Here is a 27,096-nt window from a genome sequence, read left to right as displayed (position 1 = left end):
TTCGTGAGTGTTGCGACCATGCCCCTGTACTGGACGGACGGACTCCACATGTCAGGCGAAAAGTCACATTTTCGCCCCATAGGTTTGACATTTGTTGTTTATGCGGACATGTGTTTTGTGAATTTGTAAGCTAAAGGTAGCAGAAAATCTAGAAACGTGTTTATTGGCATTTATTCGTATTGCAGTGGTTGAAATCTATTTAAAAAAACGACAAAACAATGGCATCTTTACGCGTGAAGTACGTTTGGATCATGTGCATGCTGCTGTAAGCCGAGTAAATGGGTTAATTTACTGTTTTTTGTTGTATCCCATCATTCAGAAAACCAACCACACGCCGGGGTAGAAAATCTTTGGAAGAACGAGAGCCAAAAACGATAGAAAATCTAAAGAAAACGCTCATCATGGAAGGACGAAAGACTTCGAATGATATTCGGCAAGCGTTGAGGGATTTCAATTTGCTGAAGAAACCCCACACGCGTTTGATGAGACGAAACAACGACGTTAGTCCGTTTGAAGATGCATCCCTTTTGGAACAGTACGTCTTCTACTTTGCCACGATGTACGGTATCAGCAAATGATCGATTTACAACTGTTTGTCTTTCAGCTTGGCAAAAATAAACGATTGCCATCTGTTTCTGTTCGGATCGTCATCGAAAAAGCGTCCAAACAATCTGGTCATGGGACGGCGGTATGACGATCAGATACTGGATATGATCGAGTTCGGCATCGAGCACTACACGGCGCTGGAGAAGTTCAAGACAGAAAAAATTTCACAATACAACAAGCCGGTCATCATTTTCAATGGCTACAAATGGAAGCTAACGGAGGAGCTGCGGCGCATCAAGAGTTTGCTGCTGGACATGTTCCGAGTCGATGCGATCGATACGATGCGTCTGCAGGGAATCGAACACGTGCTAAGTTTTACGCTTGCAGATGATCTAACCATTTTGGTGCGTTCATATCGGATCCAGCTGAAGAAGAGTGGACAACGAACGCCCCGTATTGAGCTGGTTGAAATGGGACCCTCGCTAGATCTGTCCGTACGCCGCACCAAGATTGCCTCGGACAATCTGTACAAGCTGGCAATGAAGCAACCGGCTGTGCTGCAGGTGGCCAAGAGGAAGAACGTAACGCGCGACGAGTTGGGCAATGTGCATGGCCGAGTGCACGTTGGCAAGCAGGACATAAACGTACTGCAGACAAGGAAGATGAAGGGTTTGCGAAAAACGGCCGAAGAGAAGCGGCAGGAGAAGCTGAACAAGCAGAAAAGAAACTCGGCAAATGCGGACGCTTCGATGGATGAAGATATGGATGGCGATTCGAACGCTGAGGGGGATGAAAATATGGACGATGACAATGGGGAAGAATGATGAGCGAGAATGAATCGCGGCAGGTAATAATAAACTCAAAACTGAATTCCATCATAGCAATCGAGCAAAAATCCTTAATGTGAGAATTAGGAGCGTGATAACGCTTTTCCAGTACGATGAATAACGGAGCGTTACACGACGTAACGCCGAAAGCTCAGTTTGGTAATGGGAAAGCTTTCAAAGCTCTCAAAATTTTTGTTTTAGATACGATCTACTCTAGGATCGGCAACAACTCAAAGTTTTGTATGTTCTACTAAACAATAGTATTTAAAATGTGTTACATGAGGTGCTTAAACGACAGTTAAACTGATGATCCCTTCATGTTGCTATCATATTTAGATGAGCTATGTTTCGTTCAAACAGTTTACATTGTTTTTACACTTTTTACCACGCGACAGACATTGTGGAACAAGTGTTTTACAATAGGTTTACAGGAGCTTAACATTCTCAAAGGGCTACCCTACTTCGTCACGCTTATATGATGACGGTCAAAGAGCTCTTTCTACGGATACATCTTTCAAACTAGTTAGACAAAATGCTCTTTTTTCTCCATTAAAATGTACAGTACCGTTGAATGAATCAAAATTCCATAAAAATCTTTTTTATCGCTTTACAATGATCGACAATTGTAAACAGTTTTGTTGAATGAATCACTTGATCCGAGTAATGACCGATAATTGCTATTGCTCGTGAAATAAACCCCGTAAACAGTACCACTAAGTTCAACCAGCCGCGAAGCTCCACCGGCGCCTGTCTCGGAAACCGGTTTCATGCAGTATGGCCTGCGTAAGTGCGACGTAATGGAAGTACAACGAGTACCGCATGTTGAGCACACGTACGTACGAGACATGTTTTTTTAGCTATTTATTTTGGTAATTCGATGGAGGGTTGGCCAGCACTAGACATTGTGGCGGACGTTTTCGGGCTGGTGTCGTTCAAACCGTGCAGTTAGATGTGTGGCAGATGGAAGGCAGCGTAAAAACGAGGCACGTTCATTCATGCTTTTGCGGTTGAACATGGACAAGTGGTCGTAGCAACAAGGAAGGAAAAAAGGGGTATTTTTCTTATATTTTTTCTAAACGTTAAAGTTCCTTTTTTTAAACAATTTTTTGCCATTTCGTTGTTTGAACGCCAGCTATAAATGTTTCATTCATTTTCTATTCGATGCTATTGACCTTCATCATATGCAGAAAGGAAATCATTAACGCTGCATTAATGCATCAAGGATCAAAACATGGAAGAAGGCTACCGCAAGTTAAATGACCGCAACGAACCAATGCTTTTCATTCGGCTATTTCGGTTTGAATGATAACTTCATCTTTTAGCTTACCGAAACGATGAACCGTCATCTGCTACAGTTAACAAAAAAAAAACACGTTGCAATCGGTGTATTTCACCTTGCACTAAGCTTGAGGAAAAACAGATTTCTTTCACACAAAACAACCGAAAAGCTTGCTGAAGGTCACCCCGGACAGAGGCGGATATTCCGAAACCCCCCCACTCTCTCGGCAAGTTAAACGCGACTTAATCAAAACTAACATTCAGTTCGTTGCCTTAAACAGTGTATTTCTTTCGATCTCTTGAGCCAATCTTCCCAAACCTGGTGGGGCCTAGTGACGCAGCGCGTTCACAATATTTAATGTGCACCATCTCATCACAGCGCCGAATCTTGCACAGGGAGTTAAAACTTTTCGTCTTTAGGTAGTTTTTGGTGGAATGGTTGGGTTTTGCGCAACACTACAGGTGTCTCGCTTCACCTCCCCCCCGTACGTTGTCTAGGCTGTTAGGGCGTACGGTAATGATTACGTCGGACGTTCAAAAATCCGCGTAGACAACATTGGGTAGCATGGAATGGTTGACCGATCTGGCCAAAAACGAGTCTTTTGTCTTGCGCCCTGTCATTGCTGCAAGTCGCCTTTCCATCCATCCATCGTTTTTGGGGTGTGCTTTTGATAGGTTGGTGTGCGTATTTGCTACCTGCCCGAGTATTTGTGCCTATCTCGTACGGTAGAAGGTCGTCAACAAGCGTGCTGGATGAAAATTTTAGGTCAGCTAAGGGTAAACTACAAGTTTGCTGAATAAAATAAAAAATAAATAATACACATACTAACCTTTCCCTTTCGATTTGAGATCAAGTCGAAAGGAATCCAAAGAAAAGAAAAGTTTTATATTTGTGTGTGTGTGTTTTTTACCAGTCTGTTGTTCGTTTATTTTAAAAACAGCTTAAACCCTGTAGTTTAACCAACTTCCCTTCCTAAGGTACCGATAGTTGCGGATGAGCTCGACTCAAAACGACACCGAACACGCGCGATCACATGAGATTAATTTGGTTGGCGATCGTTGCGAATGTGTGTATGTGTGTGTGTGTGTGTGTGGATTCTGGTGCCGACAAGTCACAGTGTTTGCAGCACCAGCAGAATTGCTTCCGGTTGTGAAATCGAATTTCGCACATAAATTTGCCCACGGCCACGGAGATCGGCGCATCGGGCCTATCTGCTCTTGGTCGATTCCTGCTCGGGAACCTCCTTCAGGTGTCCGATCGGTGCCGTAATGTGTGTACCATCTCCTGTGAAGGAAGTGTAGAAAGTAAGCACGATTTGATCTGGTACTGTAAGGGCGTGTAGAGTGTGGCGTACCGTATTTTTCCAACGTTCGACGTACGAGCTCCTTGGACGGTTCTTTCAAATCGTACGCCCAACCGATCTTGGAGAACACATCCAGCCAGAATGTGGTCACATTAACCGAGTAATGGCCCATCTCGGCTGCCTTGTAATCCCACGGGAACACATGGTGATAGTTGTGCCATCCTTCACCCATCGACACGATCGATACGGCTCGGTTTTCTGCCGGTCGAATACGGCTGTAAAGGATTGCAAGATTTTTTTTCCCCGGCTCAGTATTTGAGGAAAGGATAACCAAACGGGTTTCGTCCACTTACCTATCGTACGGTTTGTTGCCGTATATGTGTGCCGCACTGTTAACCAACCAGGTGAAGTTTAGCGTCAGCACGTAGCGCAGCAAACAGTTGGCCAGGAAGGAAAGATACAGCGGTTCGCCCAGGAACAGCCAGGGTATCATCGACGGTACGATGAACGTGAACAGAATCTTGAGGCCCATAAAGTAGCGCTGATGGAACTGTATTACCGGATCAGCCAGCACGTCGGACATGTCGATCAGCCGGCCCTTCTTGATGCACTCCGGATGCTTCCGGATCAGCAGCCAACCGACGTGCGCGTAGAAAAAGCCCCGGTTAGAGTTGTGCGGATCGGCATCAGTTTCCGAGTACTTGTGATGGATGCGATGATCCCGGACCCAATCGAACAGACTGTTCTGGCCGGACAGGCAGTAGCAGCACATCAGGATGATACGGAGCGGCAGCTTCGCCTTGTACGCTCGGTGCGTCCAAAGGCGATGGGCACCGCCCGTTACGCCGAATCCTGCACAGCCACCCACGAAAATGCCTACGTCAAGGTGGACGCAACACGTAATCCAATTAATAAGTGAACAGGGTAAGAAGGTAGGATGATAGATATGAAAACAAAAAATAAATTGATTTGGGTCACACTCTATCAAAAAAAAAGGTAACGTAACCACGTTTTTGGGTAATCCATATATTATAGCCAAACATGCACGCCGGATGCAGCGTGTAACATGCGCGTAACGCAGAAAAGAAAATAAGAGAGTCGACTAAACTATCATGGCCAACAGGTGACGTACCGTTTTCGTTTCTAACTTGGGCATGTTAGATAAAGATTTAGATCATTTCCACACACGCATACACACACATACACACACATTAATGACCTCGAAATTTTCAAACTTAATAGAGCGATTCTTTTGCGCTTCTTATTGCGTTGTTAGATGAGAGATTTTGTTTTGTGGAAGTTACTGCTATTACCTTGGGTTGCGCATAATAGAATTGAGTGTTCTTGCTGATATTTACTACTTTACTACGTCTTCCAAATGATTTTTTAAAAATTTAGATTAGAAAACCAAAACAGCTAACGACAGTTTAATTGCTTCACTTCACGTTTGGTGTTGTTTGTTGTAACGTTGACTAGCAGAATAATAACCCGTTTTTCTAAACAAGCTTTACTACGATGAACTAGATTTACTCTTGGAGGGATCAACGTGCTGCTGTGCCCGAAGGCAACGAAATAAAATAAAATAATTTGACTTTATAATGACAGTGATGCTGGTGAAGAACAGTGATGTCCTCTCAACTTCCTTCACATTGGTAACATTGATAATTCGCACGGTGTGCCTTTAACTTCCCTTTAGACAAAACAAAATTCCAAATTCCAAAATCTCACACAAATTTGCATACGATTCTTCCCGTTAGACCGATGGTACGATGGCCTGCGGGAAGGTTTTAGTGATCAATATTTATGTAAAACTACCTTCACGTCCATTAGACTGTTTCACGGCAAAAAGCACGGTTTCGGTTTTCGGAGCGATCTAGAGAGTTCGCTTAGCGAGCGGAACCTGATCATAGATGCGTGAAGGTTACGAACGGGTCTATCTGCTAGAGAATATGTGGTTTGAAATCACTAATGTGTTGTTTTTTGGCCTCCTTGAAAATTTGAGCACAACTGGCCTGATAAGCTTCCGCGTTCCGAAACGAAGGTTCGTCGCTTCTCCGTTGAAGTCTTTTGTGTTTATCATACACTCCAGTATCTTTTCTTCGCTTTCGTGAACATTCTATCACCGAACGTTATTAGCATTGAACCGCACAAAGTCAAACTTACCCCACAGCCACGTCGTTAGTGTCGAGTACCAGACGTATTTGAAGAACAGTACCACCGTGGTCAGATGAAGCCCACCGATCATTAGCACATTTTTCCACTTAATTTCGGCATCAAACTTTAGCCCGAGATGGTCCGCAATCCAGTCCTGCAGGGCACGCCCAAAACGGCTCTGTTGCCATTTGTTGTAATGATCGAGATAGTCGTCCAGATCCTGATCCGTGATCTCCTTACTATCGCCCATACCGTTGAAGTTGTTGTTCAGATCGTTAGCGCTTGCTGGCGATGCATTCTTCAGGTTCACATCGTGTGCCGCCAGTACTGTCCCGGGGACAGTTTCCGTTGTGGTTGCGACCGTCATTGTGCGTCACTACACAACAATTGCACCACGAAGCTTTTAATAGTCGCTATCGTTTAACGTCCACGCGCCTGCAGGCGATGAGCACTAATGCAACAAACTTGAGTCAGAAGTTCTTCTGGTTTCGCACTTCTGTTGTCTTTTGTCGCCCTACCACAAAAACAAAAAAGTCTACGATACGAACGCAGAAGTTTCGGAACTGTGGTTTTGGTGGTGGAATTCTTGATATTCCGGTATTTGATAGGCACACGAACAAGCACACACACACACTCAAGTTGACGGTTACGATCGCGTTAGTGAAAATCCCCCACAACACTGGCTTCACTTAGCAGGAGATAGAGTTTTGCGATTTAGCTCGTATTAATCTTTTCAACTGTTGATTACGAACCGTTCTTCCCAAATGGCTGATTTCTCGCGTATCAGCACGCGCAAAATTTATGGGCAGTTTGGCAGCCTACAACCTCTACCCAACGTCTTCGCTCGTGTTTGATCGGGGTTGCTCTTATATATAACATTTTCGGCGTTTGTCCAAAAACCCAAACGCACACTACTGGGCCACCGAACGCAAACAAACACATCCGTCGGTGCGCACACAATTTTTCTCACCACCCGATTTGCGTCACGGTGTCGCATCACACTGTTGGAACACTTTATCCTAAGGCACCGGGGTGAGTGCCACACAGACCGTTGCAAACTGTATCTGTTCTCTACCTTTCTTTCAACGCTTTGTCACTCATTTGCTGGCAAAGGCACCCCAAAAAGCAACTAGTTTCGTTCGGCCAGGTTCGGTAAGGTGGGAGTTATCACCTGTTTTTGTTTTGATGACGACTGTGTGTCTCACAGTTGACTGCATCTGGCGAACAAGGTACTCACACGCGAGACATTCCAACGATAAGGTGCTTAGATAATGGTAAAGGTTCGCTTCAGTAAACTACCGAAACGATGCGGGGAGGTTTCGTAGTGGAACGATTGCAAAGAATGGTAAGCGGTTTAATATTGTAATGTTAAAGTCGATCTTCAGTACAAGAAAAATAATCTTTCGACCAACAACACAAAAAAAACTTCCCAATGTTGATGGTTCAACCGGTTGATGCGAGAAGTTACGCTCAAAATACGTAGCAAAATAGATGAAAACTCGCTCCAGAATGGTTCGTTTTTAGAAGGTGATATTTATTACAAAGTAAGGTTAAAACAATACACAGAAACCTGACCGTATTGGAGGAAATAGGCAGAAACTTTGGCTTGCGATGTACACTGGGGATGGAATCCTTATGAATCTGCAGGTGGAGGAACCTCTTCCATGTGCCCGATCCGGGCTGTAATATGTGTACCATCGCCTGTTATTGAAGTGTGGAAAATTGATAAAATAAAATAGTAGTTTTAATAAAAGTAATTAAAATTATACCGTCATATTAGACTTACCGTACTTCTCGATCGTTCTCCGTACCAGATCTTTGGACGGTTCTTTCAGATCGTACGCCCAACCGATCTTGGAGAACACGTCCAACCAGAAGGTGGTCACATTGACCGAGTAGTTGCCCAGCTCTGCTGCCTTGTAATCCCACGGGAACACATGATGATAGTTGTGCCATCCTTCGCCCATGGCCACCACGGAAACAGCACGGTTTTCCGCTGGATTGATGCGCCTGTGGTGTATAAAACAATGATTAAATTCACAGTCCCATGTGGAGAATCTCAATCAAAGTAGAAATGAGATGGACGGACACTTACTTATCGTATGGATGGTTGCCGTACAGATGAGCGGCACTGTTGACCAGCCAGGTAAAGTTAAGACTTAGCACGTACCGGATGAAACATTGGCTGTAGAATGCCATCACAAATGTTTCGCCGAAGAAATACCATGGTATGAATGTCGGTAGAATAAAGCAGAACAGCAGCTTCATCAGAACAAAGTTCCTGCAAATGAAACGTGTATGTGGCGAGTTAGTGTTAGGGTTAAAGTTTATGCAAATGTGGTATGCATTAACCGGTTTCAACAGCCGTACGAAAATTTCGTATGTTGGTTCATAATGACCGCTTATTATACCTTCTTATCACCGTGAGATTCTTGACTGAATATAAGGAAATATGTATTTTGCAGATTTTAAATTTTAAATTTTAAACAAGGCTTCAACTTGTTTTCTTTTCTCTAACTTCTAATTTGTTGAATGGTTTTCGGCTATTAGAATAATTTATTGGCACCCCGATAAGATACATGACACAGCTTTACTAACTTTAGCTTTTGCTAACTTTAGAAAAAAAACACCCTGTCCGACATTTGAATTTTGTGGAATTACGATTATTTGTTAGTTTTTATTTGAATTCGATTTTTACGTTGAGTAATTTTCTTAATTGGTATTGATTTGTGCCTAAGAATAATCTTTTCTATTTCAGCTAACCATCGGCAATTAATTGTAGAATATTCGTAACTTATTTTATTTATTTATAATTAATTATTACGGCTTCGGCCGTATTGTCAGCCTCTGAAGCTGAAGAAGTACATTTTTCACAAGGCATTTCCTCCTTGTATTTTACCTTATCCCGGGCATACTCGGTTAAAATATTTGTAGCTAATATGTATATTATTGAAATGAAATTATTTTTTATAAAGATTGTGTTTTTGTAAAGATGTTTAATATAAATCATCTAGCTAGAACCTTAGCAAACCAACGGATGAAATTCTTCTACAAAATTTGAGGTATGGTCATGGATGTTCGAACGCCAGTATTTGAGAAACTTGGGTAGGTTTGAATGTCTACTGGGGGAAACGTTCATGTATCGCAGGATACAGCTTATCTCGTCTAGTGAGTTCTTGGCATGAACGGTGGTTACCAGGTCAATGCTAAAGTTCACATATTCTTTTGTGTTCTTGAATGTGAGCAACAATTTGTAGAAAACTTTTTGAAAGAAGAATCTTCTTCTGGAGCACAGTGTGATCGCCATGCCGAAAAATGAATCGCCGAGCTTCATTAGCCGCTGCTTTTGGGAGATGGCCTACAATTCAGATACCTAGTCTGGTCGACTGACCAGCTATAAGAACAATGTCCATTTTGTTGCAGTACTGCTTCAACGTTTGCTCCTAATTGTCGAGGGGATGATAATTATGTAAAGTAGGACATAGCAGGAGAAAGGAGAAAGTATTATAAATATTGAATTGGGTATGATCGGAGGAAACAAAGTACATCACAATATGATATTCTGTAGCATATCTGCTAAACATCTTATCATAATTTAAATGTTATACAGTATAAAGTTAGAAGGTTCATCGCGTGACAGAATTCAACACATTTCGCCACTCAAAAAAAAGCCACTTAACCTAAATCAAAAGGAGGTCAGATTTAAAAAAACACAGTAACCCACATTATTAAATCGGCAACTGCAAAAAACCGATGACCAACGCATAAACGTAAATTTACACACTTAGGGTTACCAACGAGAATCAATTTCATAACCACCCGGTAAAGATAGCTTAATAGGCGTTTTTGCATGAACAGCAAAAAACAGCAACGGAAGCACAATTAATAACAAATAGCACCATCGTTATTTGTCACCGATTTCGTTATAGCCTGAAGATAAATGTTTGCGACAGAAACCAAAATAATGGCTATTTATTATATTAAGTTATAACTCAAAATATGAACTACTTATTAATATTTTTATAACATCCATAGATAAATAAGCAAACTAAAAGCTTGGAAAAGGGATATAAATAAAGCCAGTTTAACCTGACGAAGAAGAGTCCGAGATGAACCGCCAAAGTGCGTGTTAACCGTCAGGTTGGAAATTATAACCAACCAAAACCATATTGTGTTCTTATTTCAAGAGCTTCGAGAGTCCCCCTACCCAAGGTAAGGCCTCGATGTCTCCATCAATCCAGTAAGGGAAATCTCTTCCAGATTTCTATGATCGCCTGGACGATCAAGTCCGCCCGAATGAAGAAGTATGTCGTCCGAACGAAAAGTCGTTGATACCGTGATATGATTAACCTTGCGCAAATCGATAAATGTGACGCGGGTACGAACGGAAACGCGAAGTAAGCAATTGTACGCGCGAGCACATTACATGGCGACCGTGACCATAAGCTGCAAAAATTCGGATACGTGAACAGAGAATGTTAGAAAAAGTGAAAAAGTGCAGTTATAGCAACGATAAAAATACAATCGACATGACCAGTTAAAAAGTGCAACGATCAGAGAACTAAACAATATGCATCGCAGCATGGTTTCATTATTTAGAACTGATCCCGAGTGGAAAATTCTCGTGACTGATGGATGGAAAAAGAGACAAACATTTGAGCCAAACGTAGTACGTGATGATTAGCTACACAAAAATGCCGAATGCAAATATGACGAAGAAAACAATAAGTAAGTGAAAAGTGGATGATAAAGCAAATTTTTGGCAGTGCGTAGTTAAAGTGTTACACAGAAAAATGTTCATGAAAACCTGCGACGAAATGTACTCTTCAGTACCCAAAGAAGTAGTTCGAACGCAGATTAATATTTTACGATCATATAGAATCTGAAGATTCACAACGAACAATATTTTCAAGCTCAAGGTATTTCAAGCTCTTAGAGAATCAAGCTTTCGATTATATTTATGAATGAGAGTATCAGACAACAAATTCGATTATTATGAATCAATTCGCGAATCGAACAGTGAAAGCTTCACTTATACTTAGGTATAAAGTGCGGAAGAGACAGTGTTCTTCAATTTTCGCCTAATAACTGATTACTAGCGATGTTAAAGAATCATCGCACGAAAGCACAAATGCACATCGCGAAAATAGTACAATGAAGCAAATAAACAAGTGAACAGAAATTTGAAATCTGTGGAAGGCGAGACCACGGATCACAAATGTTGACCGGCGGGATCCCAAGAGACAGGAGTCTCCAACGTGGAAGATATCAAACAGGAACCTCCGAAAGGATGCTTACGGACAGGAGTCGCATCATGATGACTTACGAACAGAAGTCCCAACGAAAGAGACAACGGCAAGATAAGTAATACCTACAATGTTATTATGCATACGATTGAACGATAAACGTGTATTAAATAACTGTATATGATACGTATATGACATGAATGATAGAAGAAAGAAGGTACAAAATTATATAACTAAAGAGAAAGAAAATATACAAAATATTGTCCTTTGAAACATCGATATTGGTTAAAAGTAATGCTTAATGTCAAACCTAATACACTAAAAATGTTCAAAAAATTTCCAGTATGTTCGAAAGACAAAGTAAAAGATGATAAATGAATACTAACAAAGTAAGGAATGACGAGTTGACAAAACCTCATATTGACAAAAACAAATTTACAGATACATTATGAAAGACATTCAGTTAATTTAACTACGACTTTTTGACAAAATCAGTTATTGAAAATTAAAGTAGAAATAACGACAACTAGCACAATGGCTACAACAATTGAATTACTGAACATAATTGCTAGTTATGTGCCAGTATACAATGGTAATAGTGACAATCTGGAACATATATTATCATCATTAAAAACCTGTAAATCAGTTACAACTACAGAAAATGAACCCATTGCAATCCAGGCAATTTTATCTAGACTGACAGGAAAAGCAAGAAATGCAATTTTAGAAACTCCACAAACGATCGATGAAATCATAACAGCTTTAAAAATTAATTGTGAAAAAATTATTGGATCAGATTTAATTTTAACGAAATTAAATGCTACAAGACAAAAAGACGATTTTTCAAGTTTTGCTGACGAAATTAGCGATCTTAAGTTACGTCTTGAAAGGGCATACTTCTCAGATAATATAGGAGCAGAAGGAGCCAAAAAGTTAGCTATGAGAGCTGCAATGAAAGCATTAATAGCCGGAACAAAACACATCGATACTAAAAATACAATCAAATACAGTAATTGTACATCTCTTGCAAAGGCTATCGAGTTAGGTACAAATAATGAGGCTGAATTACAACTTGCATCCCAAAGAGTAGAAATAAACTACATTCAAAACAGAACGGAATTTGATTTAGACAATCGAAAATACTTTAATAGAAGTGACTATCCAACACAAGCAACAAACACACCGTACTGGAGAAATAATAGACTATTCCAACGTAGCAGTAATAACACCTTCGAAAAAAATACATACAGTAAAATTCAAATGAATAACTCACACAGATATCGACCTATACGATACGAAACGAACATAAATAATACTAATGAAAACTTAACTAAACGAATTCATGAAAATACACGTCATAGAAACAAATTGAATTTGCAAGACGAATCAAAGCGTATGAATATTACTAACACATCAAAATGTGAAGATAAAAGAAAAATAAAGAGCATTCTTTATATAAGAAAAAAAGAAACATGCGAATCAAGTTTTAACTTTGAAGAAAGAAATCAGGAAAACAGACAAATGTTGAAGATCAAACCAAACAAATGTTATAATGATGACATGAAGGCAAACAAATATTTTAAAAACGACATGAGCGCAAACGAGTTATATAATGACTATTATGAAGAATATCAGTTTGAAAGCAAATATGATAAAAATGAAAATTACACTAGAAAAGAAAACCTCAGGAAAAGAGTACATGTTGAATCAAGTTATGAATATAACAATGTCAGTAAACAATTTATGAATGAAAAAATATTTGAGGATGATGATGTCGACAAAGAGATAAAAGAAAATAATGAAGTATATAATGATGAGCTACATAAAGAACTATTTAAAAAAGACATGAAAGTTACACATGACACAGAAAGATACATTGATGTATACTACAAAGCAATCAAAAAACAAAATGATGCAATTAATGCACCTCAATGCGCAAATATGAAGAATAAAAATGAATTATTCAGAAAAGGAATAAATGATAATGAAGATGATAAACATTGCCCCACAGGAGAGGCTAAATGCATTAAAAATGAAGTATGGAATACAAATTATCCCACTGTATGTGAAGAATTGCGCAAAGCATCGATAATGAACAAAGTTAAAGAAAAATGTAAACAGATTCTCCGGACAAGATTGCATACATTGATTTCTAAAATGAAACAAAGAATCGAAGAAAAGCATGATGAAAAACTCACATCTAGTTGTGAATGTAACAAATTCTCAAAAATCAAGTTCAAACCTCATACATTAGATTACAAATTTCCCAATTTTATATCTCTAGTCAACAAATCAATGCACATCAAATATTATCCTCCATAAGAAATTTTATAACATAGCACTAGATTGAAACGTAACAGAATAATATATAAAAGAAAGAATAAACAATAGAATAATATTACTTTTTCGCTCATTACAATTTCACTCAATCATAACATTATTCTTCTAAAGGGAGGAGGTGTAGCATATTTGCTAAACAGCTACTTTGAAATATATTAGTACTCGAATTTCAAATCCATTTTTTTTTAAATATAGTAACACAAGAAAAAATATAAGGAATAATATTACTCTTTCGTAAAACTGAACTCAATCATAATATTATTCTCTTAAACGGGGGAGGTGTAGCATATCTGCTAAACATCTTATCATAATTTAAATGTTATACAGTATAAAGTTAGAAGGTTCATCGCGTGACAGAATTCAACACATTTCGCCACTCAAAAAAAAGCCACTTAACCTAAATCAAAAGGAGGTCAGATTTAAAAAAACACAGTAACCCACATTATTAAATCGGCAACTGCAAAAAACCGATGACCAACGCATAAACGTAAATTTACACACTTAGGGTTACCAACGAGAATCAATTTCATAACCACCCGGTAAAGATAGCTTAATAGGCGTTTTTGCATGAACAGCAAAAAACAGCAACGGAAGCACAATTAATAACAAATAGCACCATCGTTATTTGTCACCGATTTCGTTATAGCCTGAAGATAAATGTTTGCGACAGAAACCAAAATAATGGCTATTTATTATATTAAGTTATAACTCAAAATATGAACTACTTATTAATATTTTTATAACATCCATAGATAAATAAGCAAACTAAAAGCTTGGAAAAGGGATATAAATAAAGCCAGTTTAACCTGACGAAGAAGAGTCCGAGATGAACCGCCAAAGTGCGTGTTAACCGTCAGGTTGGAAATTATAACCAACCAAAACCATATTGTGTTCTTATTTCAAGAGCTTCGAGAGTCCCCCTACCCAAGGTAAGGCCTCGATGTCTCCATCAATCCAGTAAGGGAAATCTCTTCCAGATTTCTATGATCGCCTGGACGATCAAGTCCGCCCGAATGAAGAAGTATGTCGTCCGAACGAAAAGTCGTTGATACCGTGATATGATTAACCTTGCGCAAATCGATAAATGTGACGCGGGTACGAACGGAAACGCGAAGTAAGCAATTGTACGCGCGAGCACATTACATGGCGACCGTGACCATAAGCTGCAAAAATTCGGATACGTGAACAGAGAATGTTAGAAAAAGTGAAAAAGTGCAGTTATAGCAACGATAAAAATACAATCGACATGACCAGTTAAAAAGTGCAACGATCAGAGAACTAAACAATATGCATCGCAGCATGGTTTCATTATTTAGAACTGATCCCGAGTGGAAAATTCTCGTGACTGATGGATGGAAAAAGAGACAAACATTTGAGCCAAACGTAGTACGTGATGATTAGCTACACAAAAATGCCGAATGCAAATATGACGAAGAAAACAATAAGTAAGTGAAAAGTGGATGATAAAGCAAATTTTTGGCAGTGCGTAGTTAAAGTGTTACACAGAAAAATGTTCATGAAAACCTGCGACGAAATGTACTCTTCAGTACCCAAAGAAGTAGTTCGAACGCAGATTAATATTTTACGATCATATAGAATCTGAAGATTCACAACGAACAATATTTTCAAGCTCAAGGTATTTCAAGCTCTTAGAGAATCAAGCTTTCGATTATATTTATGAATGAGAGTATCAGACAACAAATTCGATTATTATGAATCAATTCGCGAATCGAACAGTGAAAGCTTCACTTATACTTAGGTATAAAGTGCGGAAGAGACAGTGTTCTTCAATTTTCGCCTAATAACTGATTACTAGCGATGTTAAAGAATCATCGCACGAAAGCACAAATGCACATCGCGAAAATAGTACAATGAAGCAAATAAACAAGTGAACAGAAATTTGAAATCTGTGGAAGGCGAGACCACGGATCACAAATGTTGACCGGCGGGATCCCAAGAGACAGGAGTCTCCAACGTGGAAGATATCAAACAGGAACCTCCGAAAGGATGCTTACGGACAGGAGTCGCATCATGATGACTTACGAACAGAAGTCCCAACGAAAGAGACAACGGCAAGATAAGTAATACCTACAATGTTATTATGCATACGATTGAACGATAAACGTGTATTAAATAACTGTATATGATACGTATATGACATGAATGATAGAAGAAAGAAGGTACAAAATTATATAACTAAAGAGAAAGAAAATATACAAAATATTGTCCTTTGAAACATCGATATTGGTTAAAAGTAATGCTTAATGTCAAACCTAATACACTAAAAATGTTCAAAAAATTTCCAGTATGTTCGAAAGACAAAGTAAAAGATGATAAATGAATACTAACAAAGTAAGGAATGACGAGTTGACAAAACCTCATATTGACAAAAACAAATTTACAGATACATTATGAAAGACATTCAGTTAATTTAACTACGACTTTTTGACAAAATCAGTTATTGAAAATTAAAGTAGAAATAACGACAACTAGCACAATGGCTACAACAATTGAATTACTGAACATAATTGCTAGTTATGTGCCAGTATACAATGGTAATAGTGACAATCTGGAACATATATTATCATCATTAAAAACCTGTAAATCAGTTACAACTACAGAAAATGAACCCATTGCAATCCAGGCAATTTTATCTAGACTGACAGGAAAAGCAAGAAATGCAATTTTAGAAACTCCACAAACGATCGATGAAATCATAACAGCTTTAAAAATTAATTGTGAAAAAATTATTGGATCAGATTTAATTTTAACGAAATTAAATGCTACAAGACAAAAAGACGATTTTTCAAGTTTTGCTGACGAAATTAGCGATCTTAAGTTACGTCTTGAAAGGGCATACTTCTCAGATAATATAGGAGCAGAAGGAGCCAAAAAGTTAGCTATGAGAGCTGCAATGAAAGCATTAATAGCCGGAACAAAACACATCGATACTAAAAATACAATCAAATACAGTAATTGTACATCTCTTGCAAAGGCTATCGAGTTAGGTACAAATAATGAGGCTGAATTACAACTTGCATCCCAAAGAGTAGAAATAAACTACATTCAAAACAGAACGGAATTTGATTTAGACAATCGAAAATACTTTAATAGAAGTGACTATCCAACACAAGCAACAAACACACCGTACTGGAGAAATAATAGACTATTCCAACGTAGCAGTAATAACACCTTCGAAAAAAATACATACAGTAAAATTCAAATGAATAACTCACACAGATATCGACCTATACGATACGAAACGAACATAAATAATACTAATGAAAACTTAACTAAACGAATTCATGAAAATACACGTCATAGAAACAAATTGAATTTGCAAGACGAATCAAAGCGTATGAATATTACTAACACATCAAAATGTGAAGATAAAAGAAAAATAAAGAGCATTCTTTATATAAGAAAAAAAGAAACATGCGAATCAAGTTTTAACTTTGAAGAAAGAAATCAGGAAAACAGACAAATGTTGAAGATCAAACCAAACAAATGTTATAATGATGACATGAAGGCAAACAAATATTTTAAAAACGACATGAGCGCAAACGAGTTATATAATGACTATTATGAAGAATATCAGTTTGAAAGCAAATATGATAAAAATGAAAATTACACTAGAAAAGAAAACCTCAGGAAAAGAGTACATGTTGAATCAAGTTATGAATATAACAATGTCAGTAAACAATTTATGAATGAAAAAATATTTGAGGATGATGATGTCGACAAAGAGATAAAAGAAAATAATGAAGTATATAATGATGAGCTACATAAAGAACTATTTAAAAAAGACATGAAAGTTACACATGACACAGAAAGATACATTGATGTATACTACAAAGCAATCAAAAAACAAAATGATGCAATTAATGCACCTCAATGCGCAAATATGAAGAATAAAAATGAATTATTCAGAAAAGGAATAAATGATAATGAAGATGATAAACATTGCCCCACAGGAGAGGCTAAATGCATTAAAAATGAAGTATGGAATACAAATTATCCCACTGTATGTGAAGAATTGCGCAAAGCATCGATAATGAACAAAGTTAAAGAAAAATGTAAACAGATTCTCCGGACAAGATTGCATACATTGATTTCTAAAATGAAACAAAGAATCGAAGAAAAGCATGATGAAAAACTCACATCTAGTTGTGAATGTAACAAATTCTCAAAAATCAAGTTCAAACCTCATACATTAGATTACAAATTTCCCAATTTTATATCTCTAGTCAACAAATCAATGCACATCAAATATTATCCTCCATAAGAAATTTTATAACATAGCACTAGATTGAAACGTAACAGAATAATATATAAAAGAAAGAATAAACAATAGAATAATATTACTTTTTCGCTCATTACAATTTCACTCAATCATAACATTATTCTTCTAAAGGGAGGAGGTGTAGCATATTTGCTAAACAGCTACTTTGAAATATATTAGTACTCGAATTTCAAATCCATTTTTTTTTAAATATAGTAACACAAGAAAAAATATAAGGAATAATATTACTCTTTCGTAAAACTGAACTCAATCATAATATTATTCTCTTAAACGGGGGAGGTGTAGCATATCTGCTAAACATCTTATCATAATTTAAATGTTATACAGTATAAAGTTAGAAGGTTCATCGCGTGACAGAATTCAACACATTTCGCCACTCAAAAAAAAGCCACTTAACCTAAATCAAAAGGAGGTCAGATTTAAAAAAACACAGTAACCCACATTATTAAATCGGCAACTGCAAAAAACCGATGACCAACGCATAAACGTAAATTTACACACTTAGGGTTACCAACGAGAATCAATTTCATAACCACCCGGTAAAGATAGCTTAATAGGCGTTTTTGCATGAACAGCAAAAAACAGCAACGGAAGCACAATTAATAACAAATAGCACCATCGTTATTTGTCACCGATTTCGTTATAGCCTGAAGATAAATGTTTGCGACAGAAACCAAAATAATGGCTATTTATTATATTAAGTTATAACTCAAAATATGAACTACTTATTAATATTTTTATAACATCCATAGATAAATAAGCAAACTAAAAGCTTGGAAAAGGGATATAAATAAAGCCAGTTTAACCTGACGAAGAAGAGTCCGAGATGAACCGCCAAAGTGCGTGTTAACCGTCAGGTTGGAAATTATAACCAACCAAAACCATATTGTGTTCTTATTTCAAGAGCTTCGAGAGTCCCCCTACCCAAGGTAAGGCCTCGATGTCTCCATCAATCCAGTAAGGGAAATCTCTTCCAGATTTCTATGATCGCCTGGACGATCAAGTCCGCCCGAATGAAGAAGTATGTCGTCCGAACGAAAAGTCGTTGATACCGTGATATGATTAACCTTGCGCAAATCGATAAATGTGACGCGGGTACGAACGGAAACGCGAAGTAAGCAATTGTACGCGCGAGCACATTACAATTCCTTCCGGTGAGAAGACTCCACAGCGCCCAAAAGTATGCAAAGTCAACAAATTTCAGTTTAATAATTCTACAGCATGTCTACTCCATGTAAAATAAAAACACATTTTGATCTTGGATTAAGAGGTGAGACAAAAGTTTGCAATAATTTTATGGAAGATTGATACTCATAAGAAAACGAGATTATTTTTTTAAAGGAATAATCTAAAACCGAGAGTTAAAGTTTCCGTAGAGAATATTAGTACATTTGCATTACACAAGCAGAAAAGCATTCACATACTGTAGTAGTATGATCAAATAAAACTAAGCACATACTACAGCTGTGGTGTTGCAATAAAGTGAACAAAATGAACCAATACATCAGGGAACGGTTGGACGGTTGCGGTTTTGTTGATACAAGATCCGGTAAGATCCTATGTTCCATGAAGACGTATCTCTCCTTGGTTTGATTAGTACAAATCGACGAGCACGCAAGATTAATTTATTTAACCGAGACGGTGCAAAATTCACACCTCTGTAAGATGTCAAGGGCTAACGCTTTAAACTACTCATATTGTGCAATGCTGTGCGCTTGGCGTATAAAAGGTGTGGATGCAATGTGAGTTCGATGAAAATTAATGTTAACACTGGTGGCCATTTTACTGTATTTACGGCACGCGACACGGCAACACGTTCCATGCTTATGTTTACCCATCTACGTGACCTTGGAAGGATGCCAAAATAATGGCATTACTTTCGCCTGAACTGACCAGATACGCACTCTACACGATGAATCATGGGTGTAAGGCAAAGAGTCAACCAACTGCAACCAAAAAAGCAGTTGTAGCTTGAAGGTGTACAGCGTGGACGGGAAATGTTTGCTCAACGCTTCGTGTGCCTGTATGGGAAGGTAAACCAGGCTGACACATATGCCACGAAATGACCTGGAGAGGTGATAGTGGCTACGTTGCCCGTTAGCAAACACTCTATACGCGGTCGTTTCGCTTTGACTTCTTTAACGCGTAACCGGTATTGTCAACAGGGGTGGCTTTTTCCGCCTGCTCGAAGGTTGATATCGCAGATCGATAATGGTCGAAGGTGTGAAATCCAAATGTTCCATCTAGATTTCTTTGCAGCTTGTGAGGTGCTTTGAGCAACTTAAATAGAGTTTTACCATTAGTGGAAAATTGTAAATAATAATAAGTTGACTAATAAAATCATAAGATTCGATTTTTTCTACTAATAAAAAAACTTTGGAACTTTGGAACAGTTAAATGATGGTTAACTTTCAAATACATATGCTAATTGGAAGAAGTGTAGCATTTTGCAGAGGTTTGTTGCAACGATATGTAGTTGTAAAACGTATTGGTAGATACAAAAAATTAACGTAACGTAAACGTAGATGTAAAAAATTTAAAAAATTATGAAAATAGAAAAAAATAATTTTAAACATAACGAACTAACTACAATTCAACATAAAAAAAATCTGTTATTCTGTTTTTGACAATGGTAAACATAATACAATGTGACCACTTGCGTTATGTACTAAACACTATCAACCGTACGGATGATTTCTCACGGGATATGCAATCCGCAATACACAGTAAAAATGTTGTCGCTTTGTTTAGAAAATGGCAAAAGAAAAAGAATATGTTACACGAAGGAGTTGCGCATAGAGTAATGTGATAGTAGAGATAAATCATCAATACTGTTGATTGCTTGAAAATCATTGACACACAGCTGGCTTTCATTCAATCGATACTGGGAATCAACTACTTTTTTTGCTATTCAAGTATTCATATTGATTAGAATAATAATTGTGAATATTATTGATTCGTACTGTAATTTCATAAAAGAGAAATTAAATAGCGTCCATGAGTGGTGTTAAATACATTTTAACCATTGATTTCAGAGGTCAACTTCAGTGTAATTCTAACGCTTTAACGCTCCACCTCGTCTAATATTGATGAGTTCGCTTTTCAATTGTAAATGACATTTTAACCACCGTCGCAGCTATAATCATCGTTGGGCCGACAGCAATGGTCACGCTTAATTGCATGTTCAGTTTATGCTGTCTCGTGCCACGGTGTGCACCGGACCGTGTCTGGAACGAGAGCGCGCGCGTTTTCTCGCTGCAAAACCGATTGCATACCCGGTAGGCGCAAAGCTGTTTATACTTACTTGTGATGGAACTTCACGACCGGATCGCTAATGATATCGGACATATCGATCAGTCGGCCCTTCTTGATGCATTCCGGGTGCTTGCGAAGCATCAGCCAGCCGACGTGCGCATACAGGAAGCCCCGGTTCGCGTTGTGTGGATCACCGTCCGTTTCCGAGTACTTGTGATGGATGCGATGATCCCGGACCCAGTCATAGATCGTGTTCTGGCCGGCGATCGAGTAGCAGCACATCAGAATGATGCGCAGCGGCAGCTTGGCCTTGTACGACCGATGGCACCAGAGCCGGTGTACGCCACCCGTTACCCCAAACCCGGCACAGCCCCCAACGAAAAAACCTGTCGAAGAGAAGAGCGACGAAAACAAAAAAAAGAAAGATTAACAAAAGAAGAGTGGAGAGTGAGCGCGAAACGGAAACACGTGCACACGGGGTTGCGGTTAGGAAATTCCGATTTCGGGAATTTGCGGGAGAGGAAAATTCCAGCCACGGGCATTGAATCTCAAGCGATACCTCTGTCGATGACGTGAACTGAGTCACTGCAATTTCAAACCTTGCTTTCTTCCACCATTCCGGTTCCAACTATTACCATATCCATCGTATCCATTTCGGCCGCTGGTGTTGCATACCGGGCTGAGGGTTACGTTACATAGGCACTTACGGTAGTGTTTTTTTTGTCGGCCAGCCAAAAAACGAATGTCTTAATCGAAAGCTATTTTTCTTACGCCCAAAAGATCGGTCAAAAATTGCAACTACTCAAGTAAAGGTAGGGGTCGATATGTTGATGCGCAGATGCTGACCACTCATCTGAAGATGGCATCAATTTTATGAGAGCTATTGAGGAGTGTGTGAGTGTGTTTTTTTTTTTTGAGTTATGCATACCGTTTTCTTCACTTTGAATATCCACAGCAAGTGTATTTGTGCGCATGTTTGTGTAAGTGTATTTATACGTTTTTTTTTTCCTACACAAAGTTACCCCAAGTAAGGAAAAAAAAACACATGAAATAATCGATCAAATGCAGAGAAAGGGCAAAAAGAAGCTGTGCGATTTCGATTTCATTTGCGTTTTGTTCAGCTGACGATGATTTATGTCGCGGTTTCGAAACATGATCAGCTGTTGCGTTACGTTGCAGGTTACAGCCGTGCATTGTGTTTAATTTTTTGGATTTTTTTTTTGGGAGCCCCACACTAAAGAGGGCAAAGAAATCGAAGCGAAAACCCATCAATGGGGTGTGTTTGTATGTTGTGTTTTTTTCACCTTCAAAGAAACGAGTTTTGTTGAGATAGGGCCTCCCTACGCTTTTCCGTGTTGTGAAGGGATCGCTTACACAGTCGTACGCATCTAGTTATATTGGGGCATCGACATTGGCAGCACGTTTGAGGACTTTCCGTGATTAGGTTGCATATTGAAATAGTTTCTGTTGGTGATTATTATGATTATTCATGGCAATGGCTGGCAACGTTATGGTACCACCATATGGATATGTTAAAAAAATTTCTTGTTTGTATATCAGCAGTAACCTTCCAATCGAAGACAAAAGGGTGTATATTAAAACAGGTTTTTTTTTTGCTGTTGCAACATTGTTGTGATCTAGCATCTGTTTTCCTCGGGAATTATCATCTTTTTGTGGAAATATGAAGCCCTTAGGTGGATCTTGTAAAAAAACGGTACCACAAATGTCGGAGACGCATCGAAACCTAACAGGTATCATTGACTGGGCCTCACTAGATCCTGCAGTCCTCGTGCCATTTGTTCAGATTTCACCGCCCTGATACGAGTCATGTAATCGATAAAGTCTAAGCGAAGGTGTTTTCAACTGTCGCTACGTCACAAACCGAACAACTGTTCGTCTGGGACGATAATGAAATGATTTTTTCTTTTTCGAACAAATTTTAATATTCATGCGTCTTGTTTTGCAGACTGTTTTTGGACCACAAACTTTGACACGTTTGTGTACATAATTGATGCAATATTTAAGAGAAAAAAAACGAAATACCAGAAAATGTATAATTTGGTATAACATAACTGATGACAATATGCAAACATTTTACCGGCTCCTTATTCGTTTGGCGTTACGCATGTCTGAGTGGTGAAGCGTTATTCGTGACTTTGCGGCATCTGTTGTGTACTAAACCGGTTAATTTGTGCTAAAAATTCACTATTATGCTAATTTCGCACGGAACGCTATGCAAAATTAGTAGCAGGATATTTGACTGTGCGTTATCCTTGCCCATTTGTATAATTTGTGCAAGTTGGATCATGTTCTCTGTTTTAGCTGAATGTATTAAAATGTGATTAAAATACATTTAGCATCGAATTAATTTAAAAAGGATTCCGATATGTTTATCACCGACCACAAGAGAGTGGTGTGTGTTAAAATTTTAATTGTTTTAAAATTTTAAATATGATTCAACTGCGATGTACTATTGTGTAATTTATGTAAAGCATTGTTTCTTTCTAGAAAGCGTAACTTTTGGCTAAATGGAACTATAAGTTGCTTTAAATCATGATAGATAATTATGATAAAATAATGAAAAACCCTTTTAAAACACGTTTGTTTTAACGCAAGGAGTTTTTTCCAAAGTGATCAACAAAACAAACAACTTTTTGGTTTGGTCGTGTTTTTTTTGCAAGCTTAAAATTAACAAACTCATAACTTATTGCTTCTCTGACCTTGCACAACAGGAGAAAGGGATTTTTTTTGTCCCACTTCCAAATCGTGACAAACGCACAGCTTTGCGTTTGCCATCTCATGCAGACTCATGCGGCTTTTGATCCCGGTTCATCAGCTTCAATTCGAGACACTTTCGAGTGAACAACTGTAGCGGATGATTAATCGACTAGTGGATGACCTCTCCATTATGATGGCTTTTGCATTCAATCTAAGCTAGTTAGCAACTTTAGTCGTAGCTTGCATAAAACTTCAATTTTTGGAAGAAGCGACATGATTAAAACGGACTCCACGGTACAAAGACACCCCCTGGTCGATGCACGTTCAAGGTTTCGAACTCACAATGTACTGGCTGAATTCAATTGGCGGTGGTCGGTTTGTGAAACAACTTTCTAATTTAGATGCAATGGATTGGGTTTTTATTTTCTTTGCTGTTTGCAGCCTAAATACTGACAATGGGTTGCCCCGCTTGTATTCTTCACCATTGCCGAAACACGCTTCAATACGCACACCCTTCAAGGTGTTTAACTCAATTATTGTCTGCGAATTTTAAGCTAATTGGGAACGAATTTAAAAGAGTGTTTTGATACCGTGGTTGTCTGGATTTCTAGAACAAGTTTTGTGCTTGGTTTTACTTGGCGGAGAATTTTGGCGAGTAATAAAAACTTTAAAAAAATCATAGACACTGATGGTCTGGAATGGTCAAGGTAAGTCGGGATGAATGTATGTGGGATATTTAAAGTGAATGGAATTGCTAGCCCTAAGACTTGCAGACATATAACGAATTCGTGAAACAGAAACAAACTTATCACGATTATCTCCCTTCGTATTCTCTCTCTCTCTCCCTGTCTCTGTGCCTGTTCCAATACCAATGTTTCCAGATACGTTCGTTCACTTACCCCATAGATAGGTGACGAGTGTTGCCTGCCATACGTAGTACACAAAGGAGCAGACAGCGATCACGTGAAAGATCCCGATCATGAGCACATTGTTCCACTTGATTTCGGCATCAAACTCGTAACCGACGTACTGCTTTAGCAACTTCGACAGTGTGCGGCCCCAGCCAGACTGCTGCCAACGGTTGTAGTGCTTGAGATAGCTGTCAATATCCTTGTTGCTTACGCTACGGTCATCCTCAAGCTCGTTGTTGTTGGTGTCCGGGAAGTTGGTGGTACCACCATTAGTAGCTGCCGCCGCTTGCTGTGATTGATCATTCGATCCCGGCTTCATGTACTGGGCCGAATTACCGGCAATGAACTGTAACGTGCTGGTGATGCCCACCGTCATCTTGGCCACACTAATCACCGCACTCAACACTTTTGGGCACTTGAGCAAACTGCACCAAAATGCGCATGCACATACATTCACTTCTACACTCGCACACGTACGCGCGCGCCTCAAGTACACGCACCTTCACTGGGATATAATGATCACTTCTGCACCTCTGGATTTTAATGTTTCGAGATCGGACCGTCCGTGGGGTAGGTTTCGAAAAGCATTTGAACTTTCTCTTTTCACTGTTCCTTTTTGGATTACACAATCCCGAAAATAAAACTCACCAACAAAAAAAAAAGTCCGTTCGCTTGTTCCCTTTCCCAGACCCACGAACGGGGTAACTTTAGACGCGGTTTACTCGACACGGCGGGCGTGAAATACGCGTTGGCCGCGGTATCAAGGCAGCACCGAAAGCTTGGACCACCGGGTGTAGGATCGCTCCGTTGTAATGCAGCACGCACGGTGTTGTCTGCTTGTCTCGCGGCACGATGACAGACAGAAGCGTGGTGCCCCGAGTCCCGATGGTTTTATATCGGTTTTCGGCTTTACCTCGGTCACCTCTCTCATGCTCGCACGTACTGCGTCACGTCTGATGCGGTGTAGCCGAAAAATAGAGGAAAACCCAACGGTGTACGAACGGTCGTTGAAATTCTCCTTGCAGTGACGTCGTACAGGACGTTCATCCGGGGGATGCAAACCGCATGGAGATGGAGCTTACTTTTGGTGATGTCGTTGTATGGGAGAGGGTAACAAAGTATCGTCACTAGCGCGTATTATGAGCGCAAGAGCTATCGATTTGAAGTGATCGATCAATGGAGAGTGAACGATAGTTAAGCGATACATTCGCACTGCTAGACATACAGCATTGCATTGCTACTAACTGGTTAGTTCCGTCCCAGCTGCTAAAATAGGTACAGGAGATTCAAACCTTATTTTCATAAAGAGATGGAGCCAGTGTAATGGATAGGTAAAGGTACAAAACGAACAAATCACCTCCGTTTGTTTATGGGTAAATAGCACCTTCGCCAGGTGGTATCGTTTTTGCTGGAAACTGGTCGCTAGGGTAAAGTTTAATTATCCACAATTAGTGAGCAGTACTGCGACTAAAGGTGATTGTCACGGAAAAAAGGGAAACTCAAAGTGGCATGGTTGCGAGTGATCACGAAAATCAATATTAGGACAATAAATTCTCAGTACTTCCGACGATCGTTCGCCGTAGTTGACGATCGGTTGCCGGATAGTCGCCATCATAACGCACGTGCAATTGGTAGCCATCCACTTGAAGGTTCGTTACGCTGCACTAGAATAGTGAGTCCTGTCCTCACTGCACCGTGAGCATGGTTAAAGTCTATTTTCAAGGGCAAAGGCACGTGTTGCATATAGTTCTTTATAACGCTATAAACGAAATAATGCACACAGCATGGACGGTCGCGAGGGTATGTCGTAAATCAAATACAATAACGTCGAGTCAAACCCCGAATCACTATTTTACCTTCAATTCTGCGACTGTCAATGACGGAGGGCACATGATTAATGAGCGGATTGTCTCGCGTGAACTTTGGTTTGTCTGAGATCGTCAAACGATCTACTTTCAATCGTAACATAGATTTCGATCTGTATCTCTGAAGATACAACGCTATTTTGGCTATGAGTTTGCCTTTTTTGGGGGCTTTTGTTTTACATTAGAAGCTGATCAAAATGTTTGTTATTTGTTATGTTTGAAAAATCAAACTTAGCTTAGAAGACTGAGCATTGCGTCTCCATAAGAGCCTCTTTTCTTTCCTTCCTTGATAGGTCACTTGTCTATTTCTGAGTTCAAAAAAGTTCATATAACACTTTAACACGTATTT

General features: G+C 39.1%; 3 protein-coding genes across 3 annotated transcripts; 1 reads left to right on the top strand and 2 right to left on the bottom strand.

Moving 5' to 3' along the window:
- The first annotated feature begins 10 nt into the window (after positions 1 to 10).
- Positions 11 to 1,426, top strand: LOC125764631 (ribosome production factor 2 homolog). The gene is made up of 3 exons (XM_049429058.1): positions 11 to 238; positions 320 to 535; positions 605 to 1,426. The coding sequence occupies exons 1-3, from the start codon at positions 219 to 221 to the stop codon at positions 1,368 to 1,370; spliced, it is 1,002 nt and encodes a 333-aa protein (XP_049285015.1). The 5' UTR covers positions 11 to 218; the 3' UTR covers positions 1,371 to 1,426.
- A 2,124-nt stretch (positions 1,427 to 3,550) lies between these two features.
- On the bottom strand, positions 3,551 to 7,067 carry LOC125764630 (acyl-CoA Delta-9 desaturase-like). The gene is made up of 4 exons (XM_049429056.1): positions 6,119 to 7,067; positions 4,309 to 4,831; positions 4,007 to 4,230; positions 3,551 to 3,936 (listed from the first exon to the last, which is right to left on the bottom strand). The coding sequence occupies exons 1-4, from the start codon at positions 6,474 to 6,476 to the stop codon at positions 3,860 to 3,862; spliced, it is 1,182 nt and encodes a 393-aa protein (XP_049285013.1). The 5' UTR covers positions 6,477 to 7,067; the 3' UTR covers positions 3,551 to 3,859.
- Positions 7,068 to 7,622: 555 nt separating this feature from the next.
- Positions 7,623 to 26,084, bottom strand: LOC125764629 (acyl-CoA Delta-9 desaturase-like). Its single transcript, XM_049429055.1, has 5 exons — positions 24,871 to 26,084; positions 21,303 to 21,639; positions 8,205 to 8,390; positions 7,896 to 8,119; positions 7,623 to 7,810 (listed from the first exon to the last, which is right to left on the bottom strand). Exons 1-5 carry the CDS (start codon positions 25,256 to 25,258, stop codon positions 7,743 to 7,745), a joined length of 1,203 nt encoding a protein of 400 aa, XP_049285012.1. The 5' UTR covers positions 25,259 to 26,084; the 3' UTR covers positions 7,623 to 7,742.
- Between the last annotated feature and the right edge of the window lie 1,012 nt (positions 26,085 to 27,096).

Source organism: Anopheles funestus, chromosome 2RL (genome assembly GCF_943734845.2).
Source record: "Anopheles funestus chromosome 2RL, idAnoFuneDA-416_04, whole genome shotgun sequence".
In the NCBI taxonomy this organism is placed as follows: Eukaryota; Metazoa; Arthropoda; class Insecta; order Diptera; family Culicidae; genus Anopheles; species Anopheles funestus.
Note: the sequence above shows the minus strand (reverse complement) of the source record. Positions and strands in the feature narration are given on the sequence as shown.

Bases quoted from the DNA above. Each gene is read 5' to 3' on its own strand.
- LOC125764630 (XM_049429056.1), bottom strand. From the start codon at position 6,476: ATGACGGTCGCAACCACAACGGAAACTGTCCCCGGGACAGTACTGGCG. The intron at 4,832-6,118 runs GTAAGTTTGACT...ACCTTGACGTAG, and splicing joins ACTAACGACGTGGCTGTGGG to GCATTTTCGTGGGTGGCTGT. The intron at 4,231-4,308 runs GTAAGTGGACGA...AATCCTTTACAG, and splicing joins GGCAACAAACCGTACGATAG to CCGTATTCGACCGGCAGAAA.
- LOC125764631 (XM_049429058.1), top strand. From the start codon at position 219: ATGGCATCTTTACGCGTGAA. The intron at 239-319 runs GTACGTTTGGAT...CCCATCATTCAG, and splicing joins ATGGCATCTTTACGCGTGAA to AAAACCAACCACACGCCGGG. The intron at 536-604 runs GTACGTCTTCTA...TTTGTCTTTCAG, and splicing joins GATGCATCCCTTTTGGAACA to CTTGGCAAAAATAAACGATT.
- LOC125764629 (XM_049429055.1), bottom strand. From the start codon at position 25,258: ATGACGGTGGGCATCACCAGCACGTTACAGTTCATTGCCGGTAATTCG. The intron at 21,640-24,870 runs GTAAGTGAACGA...TCTCTTCGACAG, and splicing joins ACTCGTCACCTATCTATGGG to GTTTTTTCGTTGGGGGCTGT. The intron at 8,391-21,302 runs GTAAGTATAAAC...TTTCATTTGCAG, and splicing joins GTCGTGAAGTTCCATCACAA to GAACTTTGTTCTGATGAAGC.